The 11,009-nt window shown below is 38.7% G+C and overlaps 1 protein-coding gene across 1 annotated transcript; it reads right to left on the bottom strand.

The window, feature by feature from the left end:
- Nucleotides 1-406: 406 nt before the first annotated feature.
- On the bottom strand, nucleotides 407-10,994 carry LOC110054045 (nuclear pore complex protein Nup54-like). The gene is made up of 13 exons (XM_020760373.2): nucleotides 10,675-10,994; nucleotides 8,429-8,542; nucleotides 7,684-7,913; nucleotides 6,596-6,783; nucleotides 6,327-6,429; nucleotides 5,902-5,995; nucleotides 5,342-5,396; nucleotides 4,655-4,748; nucleotides 3,816-3,923; nucleotides 3,108-3,175; nucleotides 2,791-2,842; nucleotides 1,794-1,913; nucleotides 407-1,380 (listed from the first exon to the last, which is right to left on the bottom strand). The coding sequence occupies exons 1-13, from the start codon at nucleotides 10,910-10,912 to the stop codon at nucleotides 1,264-1,266; spliced, it is 1,581 nt and encodes a 526-aa protein (XP_020616032.1). The 5' UTR covers nucleotides 10,913-10,994; the 3' UTR covers nucleotides 407-1,263.
- Between the last annotated feature and the right edge of the window lie 15 nt (nucleotides 10,995-11,009).

Here is an 11,009-nt window from a genome sequence, read left to right as displayed (position 1 = left end):
TTAAGCACGAGACAAGGCCACAATCTTCAATGATGTAAAAGGGAGGATGTTTATTATTATTTGTTATAAGAGTTGCCTGTTAAATGAAGATTGTATTGAACAATATTCAACTAGTTTATTATACCATGGACTTTACGAAGGCCAGTTAAACACATTTGTGAATGAATGAATGAATGAATGAATGAATGAATGTTTTAGAATCCAACAGTGTCCTGTTTTGTACGTGCAATTCGTGCATAAATTAATTAGTGGAAAATCAGGGAGGCTAAAAGACGTTATTAAATATATTGTTAGTTGATAGCAATATATTTGCTAATGACTTTTTTAATTATTTAATCAAAGAAGGGCGCTAAATATCTGTTACTACATTACTTTCCGTAATCTTTGCACGTAAATGACAGAGACATTGTGCAAGGACTATTTTTTTTATTTCACAGAAAAATAAATTCAATTTTGAATACGTAGCATATTGACAGCTAAAATTACAGTGTCCAAAATTGAAAGCACCAGTATTTGAACAAAAGTAACAACACATTTGATGAGTACGTTTAAAACGTTAGCTAAGGCCACTATAAAACAACAACGTACAATTCAGTTAAGTCTGTTTACTTTGTCTGTTTACTGTTTACTGTGTCCTCGTTTTCGAAAAACTGTCCCAAACTGTTATGTAGAAACTATTTCTTCGATGAATTCCAATGGATCTTTGAAAGGAAGTTTAACTTCTTCGCTCAAACGTCCGTTAACTAAACCCACCTCCCATCATAACCACATGACGCCTCCCGTCACTGCTGGTTTTAGAAACATACGCAGAAGTAGCAACATCCGGATAGTTAGTTTCTTTTGTTAAGAACAGAAAGCATACGTTACTTAACAGCTCCTTGCTCCGTCCACGCATGTTTCTTACGGTTATGCGCTGGTCAAAATCAGCCTTAAAGCGGGCTCACGAGCCACGTTGCATGCATTAAACAAAGGGCTTGACAAGCCAACTTTAATGTCACCACTAAGAACTTGAGAGATTATTTGCTGTTAAGTCTTTGTTAAATATCAGGTTGTTGGCTGACGTCCGAAAAAAGACCTCTGATTTTCAACAATTTTGCGTTGTAAATTTTCCGAAGGCATTTCGCAGGTATTTATTTCGCGAAAGTAGTCAGTGGCGACGTGAAACAACGTAACTTGCAACCCAAGTATTCCAGCGAGCACGCAAGACAAACACATAAATAGAAAGAATACAATTTTCGTATCTAGTTTCCAGTCTGTCTCTATCTAAGTCCGTGATGAAGGCAGCTCCGTGAGTCCTCGTTCTATAGTGCCCAGGTCCTGTAGGTCGTCCTTGATAATTGTTATGAGATGCAGCAGACCCACTTGTTGACGCTCGAGATGCTGTAACAACCAATAACTGTTTATATACCTGACCACCATAGTACCATTATCTAGGCTCTGGGCTTTGTTTCTAAAGCTAGTGACGAATAACTTTGAGAGGAATGCGGAGCCACTCGAAGTGGTTAACCCTACGTCATACAAGCCGTCGTGACGTCAGCCATGTCAGAACAATAACAGGTAGGTATTACACGGAGCCACATACCCGGAAGCTGGGTTTGTTATGCCTTTGTCTTGTATCTACTTTGACCCATTCAACTCATTTATTTTACTACTGTACATTCAGTTTTGCGCCACTAAAAATAACTCCTTTCAATATCAATTGACTTTCAGTTTGACGTGGGAAGACAGGATTTAAACACTTTTCAATATTGCTCTAGACTTGATAAGAATCATTTGCTGCAAACATTTCTTACTTGTTTTAGTTGCTCCTGCATAACACCTTCCACTACATATCTGCCATCTACTCGCCCCAGTCTCTCGCCAGCTTGGCTCTGCCGCAAGCGAATCTGTGACATCATCTCATTTAGACGAGCCTATAAAAAAAACAAAGCAGTGTTAGCTATACGTGCATCGTAGGAAAAGGTTTAATTTTAACCCGTAAAACGATAATCAAGACGTTTCGAGTGTTTGTCCGTTTTAATACAGAACTGACATCAAAAATAACCTAAAAGCCTTCTCAAAACTGTTGAAACACTTCAGTTTTCACACATTTCGTCCCTCTCCACCACTGCGCAATGTTGAAAAAACACTTTGAACGGACACATGAATGTAGTTTGCCATTTTCCAACATTGAAAGAGGAAATGGTGGAACTAGTTGTTATGATTGTCATTTGAAATGTTCAGTTTTAAACTTAGTATGACGAGGCTTGTATAACATGAACTGATTCATCCGATCTACCCTTCTCTTAGGAGATTATTGATGGCCCTTGTCCCCAGCACAAGAGTAAACGAAATTCCTTATGCTTAGCTTGTGCTTATCAGATTATTCCTGATTGAGCTTGATTGTTACTGGCCCGTCAGGCAGGACTGAGACTTTTTTCAATGATCATGCCTGGGACATAGTTGTATTGGAAGTGAAATGCGTCAATTTCAGTGCATCAAAACATGTCAAACTTTTAACACTGTCTCGAGGTTTAGGGGACTAAAGCAAAAGAAATCATTCATTTACGCATCAATTTGGATGCGGCTTCTTTTGCTTCAGTTTCCCTAGCCCCCGAGCCTTCCTTGGCGTATAACTTAGTCTGGTTGATCTACAACTTAACAGTGCCTAAAACAACTCTGGTTAGATTTATCGTTGTACACGTTAGTCTGATAAACTGAAAGTTTTTCAGTTTGTCTTTGACCAAAGTTTCATTAAACAAGTTATTTTTAGAGGTGCGTTTTCCACCTGTAGTTATTTTAAATACTTGCCTTGAACTGTGAAGGCGCGTTTAACTCTGCCTGCAGGCATTCAAGTTGCACTCTGTCAATCAATGATAAAGGAAAACAAAACACAGAAAAACGTGAAGTGAACACAACGACCTTAAAACAGGAAAAATATAATCCAACAACACCTTTAAACAAATTTTCCCTCAGCTCCTAATTATATGTGACCAGGCTCATCACATTTGAACATAATTTTTAGCAAGAAAACGCAGGTACGGTACGTTTTCTTTAAACTCAAGAATACAAAACCCAGGAACTTTAAACGTTGGATGAAGCAAGGAAAGGTGGAAGTAGTAGCTAACCTGAGCTGCTCCTCGTCTGCTTGCACAGAGTAACCACTCTTTCTAACACATTCTTGTTTTATCATGACCTGAAACAAAAAATTCATATTAAAGATTACTCAACATCAACATATTGCTTCGATTGTCATTTCATGTCAGATAGAACTAGACCTATCTAATCCACGCAGGACCATTTTATTATAGAAAAGCACAAACGGCAATAATCTGAAGGCTTAAATACAACTGATGTCTTTTCGTCAATTTCCGTGATAATGCATCCACTTTTCTGGAGAAAAGCACCTTGCGTTAACATGTTGTCAACTCCTAAGCATCGATTTAGCGCCTGTTCCAGATGTTTGGTTTATAGTTAGGGAGCTGCACAAAGAACGGGACTGGTGCGAAGAACAGGTTTAACAAAGCGAGGTTCCCCTTCGCCCGCACAAACCGAGAGCCTGGCGCAGGCTAGAAAGCATTTCAGTCGGCAGTCTCTGGGTAACTACTGATAAAAGACACTTAAAAGAACTAGTTTTCTCTTTTGGATGATAATCTATTGTATCATTTGAAGACCTATCGAGCACTAGCCTCCAAATTTAAAGAGACAGGCCTACGTAATTTTTAATAAGCTTTCCCACTTGATATAAGCAGAAAAACACCATTTTAATTTCTGCACACTTTTGCATTTGAATTTCAGTGTAGCATTTATCAGAGTAATTTGACAGCAAGCATCACCTCGAGTATTCTATGGCTTAATTCCAAGTGTTTCCTTTTGAACTGCGCCAGTTTTGCCATTGTTGTAGCGTGATTATGCCGAAGATCGGCAATCTCTTCACTTATAAGCTGAAAGAAAAAAGGAAAAAAAGAGAACCTGGTGTAAAGAGGCTAACATAACAGTCGACAATAATATCGACTTGTCGTGCATGTACTGGTGCCAGTTAGGCTGGGGTGTCCACTACCTTGGGATGGCGACCATACAGTCTTGAAATAGAATGTATAAGTATCTCAAAACAAGTTTATGTTCAGTTTTCTGGAAAGGTTCCATAAATTAAACTTAAACGGAATAACGTAATTTAAGGAACGTGCTGTACACTGAAAACAGAATGCTTTGAAGCATATTCATGGATATGATTGCCAGGCACCTTAGCTTTGAAACTTTAAAGGTCGGCACACACGAGGGGACTAGCCCCTGCAACTAGTTCCCTGAAGAGCTTACAAGAAGGGACTGGTCGCAGGGATTTGTGCTACGAACAGTTCACTCAAAGCGTTTTGAGGAACAAAAGTCGCAGGGACTTGTCCCAAAAATTTATTCCAGTTTGAATTCGTGGGACTAGTCGCAAGGACCAAATTTTAGTCCCTGCGACTAGATTTTGAAGCAAAAATGGCCAGTTCACACGATGGGACTTGTCCCCGCGACTTGTTGCAGGGATTAGTCGCAGGGGCTAGTGCCCTCGTGTGCGCCGACCTTAATGATCGCGTAAACAACAGCGTTCGGCAAGCGCTTTTGCAGCGTTAAGGCCGGTTAGTTTTGCTGCACTGGAGGTGTGGTGGCTTAATCTTTAGCAGTAACTTACGGCTAGCCTCTTCTGATGTTGTAATGTCTCCTGCTCTTGAAGCTTTTGTCGTTTTTTCAGTTCACTGAATCCCGTGATTGTTGTTGGAATTAATCTAAAGATAATGATTAAATCAAACAAGGTTTCAGTGCGTCACACAGGTGTTATTAGCCAATGTGTTAAGCATTACTTACTGCTGGTCCTTCATACCGTAATATTTTTATGATAGGTAGGTTGCAGTTGAGAAGGCATCAAATGCCGGAAGAATAGGATATTTATGTACTCTAGGATTGGACTTATCTGTGATTTTTAACTGAAGTTTGAAAAAAAAGCACTGCTATCCTTTTAAAAACGCACTGCTGTTCCCCCTCCCCACCCAAAGCAATGTTGAAACTCAGGAGAAATTGCAGGTACTAGTCTTCAAGATTGTATCTGAGGGGGGGGGGGGGGGGGGGAAGAGGTTAGGCAGGTGAAGTTGTATTTGCATCTGGTGTGTGCGCAAAAGTACCAAAAGTGCAAATTTATCCATTTGTCCATGGTTGCACGCCACTGAGGGGGTAATATCATTAAAAAAGAGTTCGACAGCATTGGTATTTGAAAAGATCCTGCATTAACCTCCATCAGAAGCTACATCAAGGTCCAATTTGTTTACAGAATACGAAGTAACCTTTCAAACAAGAAGGTTTGCGAAAGATTCTCATCAATTACCTCTGTGGATCGGGGTTGTCCTTTTTTGCCTGCTCCCAAAGAAGAGAATCTATTCCTACAAGAAAAAAACAAAACATCAACGGAAAAAAAAACTCCGATATATATAACAAGAGCTGGCTGGCTTGTAAAAGCTCTTGCTACAAGAGTTAAAACAACAGGAAGGTGGAGAACGAGGAGGCCATGCCACACATGACGCATTAGTGTTGCTGAGATGAAGAAAGGACGCCACAGTTAGCCCAACCTGGTACAACTTACCCCACAGAGTAAGATAGGGAGCCGGGGATTGTAAGCAGCCTAATTCCCCTCTACGGAGCAGACAGGCATTGGAAAAATAGTAAGCGTTCTTATTACAGTGACAAGCGGTCTTGCCATTGCCTGTTGTTTATGTTAATAGGAATTTTCAAATACCAGGGGATTACATGTAATTCAAAATTTAGGCACTTTTGGTGCTTTGTAATAATTAATACTGAAGTTCAATGACAAAAAAAAAAAATACTGCTGCAACTTTATCTTTAGTTCATCAATTCTCAAAACAAGTCACAGGTAAGGTGTACACTAACCAGCCGGAGGGTTATCCAGGTACTGTTGTAACTGAGATGGTGACAGACTTGTTTTCATCAAAATATTCACAATGCCAATTGTCTGAAGCTGAGCCTGTTGAAAATAGCATTTACAGAAATATTACTATTGTAAACCAAATGGATTAAATGACAGTTGAATAAAGCAGGTATTGTGTTGCAGATACTACAGCTGGGTGCGTTTTTCTTGTGTTTGTTGTATAGGTATTGAACTTCTATTGCTTCACATCAGTGGTGATCATTTCACCACTGAGCTTTCAATAAAACCTGTTTGCAATCCTAACAAACAGGATTACCGACATTGGACAGTACTGTGAAGTGAAAACTAATTAAAAGTGACTGAGGTGACTGCCAAGAGTATCTTTGGTAAGTAGAATTAAAGAACCTTTTCATACAACCATCTTTACCTTGATGTTGGTCTGGTTAAGATGCGTGAAAACATCAGTGGCTGGAACAGTTCTAGAGGAACCATTTGGATGTCTTTCAACAACATACATAACCACTTCTGACCTGAGAAACACAAAATAAAACATGAATTCAAAATAATTACTACCTATAATTAAGTACCAAGATATTTAGGGAGATATTAATATGAGGTAGGATGACCAAGTGGTTAAAGCAACAAACTTGAATTGAGAGGTCGCAGGTTCTGAAGAAGTGCTAAAAAAATACCTACCTGTCATCTGGCAGAGGTTTTATCCCTTCTATGCACACCATCAAGGTCGGTTTACTTCCTAGACACTTGTGTAGTGCATCCACAAGTCCCTGCTGCACAGCACGCACCTCACTTTCTTTCTTCTTTATCTCAAGAGATAAATGGCCATCCTCATTGCTTGCAACAGGAAGACGACTGTAGCCTACAACCTTCAGGCAGAACACATTCCTTACCACACTCAGTTGTATTATACTCAAGCCCTAACTACTCATAGTTTGAAATTGAGACTGCCATGTACATGTATGTAGAGAAGAAACCTGTTAACCCAGTCACAAATGGGCCACAAAAATTTGGCCATATTTAACGGGGTGGGTGTATTAAAGGGGTTCTTTATATAAGAAAATGACTGACTGAGCTTTTGTTCAGACTAGAAAAAATTGACAGTTATGTTGAGGTGACCAGGATATTAACAGGGTGGTCTTAAGGTGGGTTCCACTATACATGTTTAACTTCTTGGAGTTCTGTTTTTGTTATTACTCTTATTTTTATTATGACTTGTTTTTGCCCATCCCTAGATAATAATTATTGATTTTAATCAATTTGCTCAACATGGATTGAGACAAATATGACATGAAAATAAAACTTAATTAAGAGTGATTCATGTTTAGCATACTGTGCATCTATCAGGTTTTGGATGCACACAGGAGTTTCAAGAGCATGAGAGAACTGTAAGAGTTAGTCGAGGCATGTCTGAGAACAACTCTAGCTCAAGTGCTCTCTAAAAGGCCAAGTGCATGCATACTTCAACAGCTTAACAGATAAAAACTAAGCTACATTTAAAGAATATTAACAAAGCACTTTATTTACTTGTTTCTGTTGGCTTTCCATAGTAATTTTAAAAAACGAACACTGAAATCATTCATGCCTTCCTGACAGTTTGTTCAGTTTATGTAATTTCATTAAAAAAATTTCAGGTTACATAGTCGATAAAGCCCTACTTTGTAACATGTTAGCCATTATGTGTATGATACGCAAATTAATTTTCTTTTTAGTAATTTTTGTCATTATAAGATTTAAGTTTCCTTGGTCATATGTTGTGTTAAACTTACTTTAAAACGACAAAATGGATTTTGAGGTGTAAAGTCAACTGCTCCTTGTTGGTTGTAGAACCCTTTGCCAGTTCCCCAGTATGCCTGCAGTTGATTCAACTTCGCAATAATGCCATCTCTCTCATCACCATATATCTGAGGCTGAGATAAAGCAGCTGTTAACAGTGTCAGGGGTGCAACCTGTTGGCCTGCAGGTGCTGCTGACTGGGTTCTCTGCTGTGAAAACAAACCTGACAACAAAACAGAAAGTCCTCAAAACGAGGCTGTGAACTGCTTCATTTTATTAATACTATTACTTGCTTTGTATAGGCTTAAGACTGGTTTCACAAGCACATAAGCACGAGCATAAGCAGACATTATATGCAGATGCAGTAAGATGTTGATAGTTAGCAACTTTTGTTACGGAAATTTCTCAACAAAAAGCACTACTTAGCTGCACTCCACTGTGTCTGCGTATGTTTCTTATGCTTTTGCTAATGTGCTAATTAGTCTTCAGAAATCAAATGACAAATAATTTAGAGATACAATGTTTCAAGTGGAAAACCTTGCGTTGCACCTCCCTCATAATTTATCAGAATATATAATTATATGAAATAGTAGAAAACCATTACAATATTATTATATAACACCATGAGAGACTTTCACAATTTAACTTCTCTTCTTTAAAACAGTACTGGTAAACCAATTACCAGTATAATAAATTTTATCATTGATCTTGAACTCATTGTGTTAGTAAAAATTGTACCTGTAGTGCGTTGCTGACCAAAGGTGGAAGTACCAAGCCCCTGAGCTGCGCCAAAGCCAGTAGTGAGAGTTCCTCCAAGTGACGGAGCCGTGCTGGAAATTGCTGTACCAAAACCTTTCAAACAAACAAAGCTTAATAAAATATCAGACACTTCAGGCACTCTGATACATGTGATCCTTGAGTCGAGAAATCAAGTGGTTACTGGGGTTGATGTAGGAAAATAAACAGTCAATGATTGCATACAAGCAAGTTTTTGCTATCAATATGACTGGTCCTTAAGGTTATTGTACATGTAGACCTCCAGTAAATACTGCAATATTGAAAAAAAAAAATCGCCCAATATTACAACACTTCAATGAAAATTCAAAACTTGATGTTATACCGAAACCACTACATAACTCTGTACATGTATGTCAAGTTTAGAGCATCAATAACATGGAAATAAAAATTAGGAATTTGTTAATGAATGTTAAGTCAGGTTTATTTATTTATTTATTTTAGGATTCGTACAAGTACAGGTGCTTAACAATAGGACATAAGTCTCCCACTTGGTTAATACACCCACACCCAACCCCCTAGATTTATACAAAATAAACAAAATAAGTAACATCTATTGGCATGTTGGCTACTAATTAACAAAAAATAACTTAATATCCTTTTCTGACTGGAAACTAGAAAAGGTTTGGAAAACGTTGGAGGACTCGGAGGATATTATTAATACTGTCCAAAATGCTAAAAAACCACATCTCACAGGTTTGGAGAATACCGCAATACCACCATTCAAGATTAAAATTACTGAAATACCACAACAAAAAATTGTCCAATACTGTAAACCCCATGTCCTCCTCATTAGCACATGCAATCCTTCAAATGCAAAAATGACAGTGTTTGCTGAACTGAGTTACCTCGCTTTATGTTCACACGTACATGTATGACCAAAGAAACTGCACATTGTCAAATCAGCAGATGACGGACTACAAAAATGTGTGAAGCTTTTTTTGATATTTGTTATTGAATGCTCAGAAAATTTATTTTGACATAGATGAATACATGTAAGTCATTTTGGCCAAGTTTCTTATAACTCTATCAAATCTACATACCCTATTAATTTGCTTGAAGCAAGAGAATCCATGCAAAAATGAAGCCTGAGTTTTTGGCTCCTTAAGTTTTGCAAGCTTATCACGTCTCCTCGAAGAAGTTGTCATTACAGTCATACCACGGACCAATAAAACACAAGCCCGGAACTCCCAAAGATACCTTAGGGTACTATTCTTTCAACCGTTTTTGGAATTTGGTCAAACCATAGGCCTTTCTGGGGCTAGTGCATCAGATCTTTAAAATTGGTTTTCTTTGCACCCTGCTCTGGTATAGCAGAGACCACAAGTTTAAGTCTCAATTACTTTTTATGCTTTGTTTTAATTTGCAAATGTTCACATGAACATGTAAGTTAGACATATGTATATAAAGTACTAAAATGACCTTTTTCATTTTAAAAGGTATTTATTATATTGTCTCATTCAATAAAATTAATTTTTGGAAGGTCACACTGACTTACAAATCAAGGTAAAGATGATGTAAATACATGATTAAGATCTCTTTTGTGGCAGTGAAAAAAACCATGGTGCATTATATTATTAATAATGCACCTTTCAATGTTAGGCCCCAGGGTAAGGGGGCTGGGCATACTCAGGGGGATTTGACATTTTAGCCTATTTTCACGTCAAATTCTTTACCCCGGGGGGAAAACACTGATGTCAAATACCCCTTCCCTGGGGCTAAGATGACAAGATGATATAAAGTACTCTCACTGCTACAACCTTTCTTTTCCGTCTAGTTAAATCCCAAGCTTTATAAAGAGGCATTTCTCCCAAATGCAAGTGCCTTTTAAACCTGTTTAGTCCAACAAGGACTAATATTCAACAATGCAAGGGCAATGAACACATGTGCCCTTGAATAGTGCAGCAATCCCCAGAAGCCCTGGGTAATGTTTTCAACATGGAGGGACTAGTTCCAGGCTCTTGCATGATCTTGTCAAACTTCCTTGTGTTGCGTCAAATCTTTAACTATTCCACACCAATGGGAAAGGAAATACAGTCAAATCCCCCGGGGATGCCCGGCCCCTCTACCATGGGGCTTGACATTGACTGGTACATATATACCTATAGGTACATCAACTATAATACGGCATCAAGTAAGACTAATAAGGGTCTAATAAGCAGACATGTAAACGTAATTTAACCACCCACCAAAAGTGGAAGATGCAGTTGTCTTAGCGCCAAAGCCAAACACCGTTCCAGTAGCCGCTGTAGTGGTTGTTGCTCCAAAGCCGGTCCCAAAACTCGTTGTACCAAATAGAGGTTTGTTGGTTGTACTTCCAACCTGGCTCGCCCCAAAAGCACCAAACCCTGTAGCTGTACTTGATGGAGTCCCAAAACTAAACCCTACACCAGTGGAAGGTTGACTAGTTGCACCGAACAACGACATGTCAAAGCTTCATGTAACCAAACCAGATAACCAACGAGAAATCACAAAAAGGGACAGGCGCTCTAAGCGCGAAGTTCAACGAACCTGCATACGTCCA

The sequence above is a fragment of the Orbicella faveolata genome, unplaced genomic scaffold (genome assembly GCF_042242905.1).
Source record: "Orbicella faveolata isolate gen_17 unplaced genomic scaffold, um_ofav_v1 contig_35, whole genome shotgun sequence".
Lineage (NCBI taxonomy): Eukaryota > Metazoa > Cnidaria > Anthozoa > Scleractinia > Merulinidae > Orbicella > Orbicella faveolata.
This window is presented reverse-complemented; position numbering and strand designations above follow the sequence as displayed.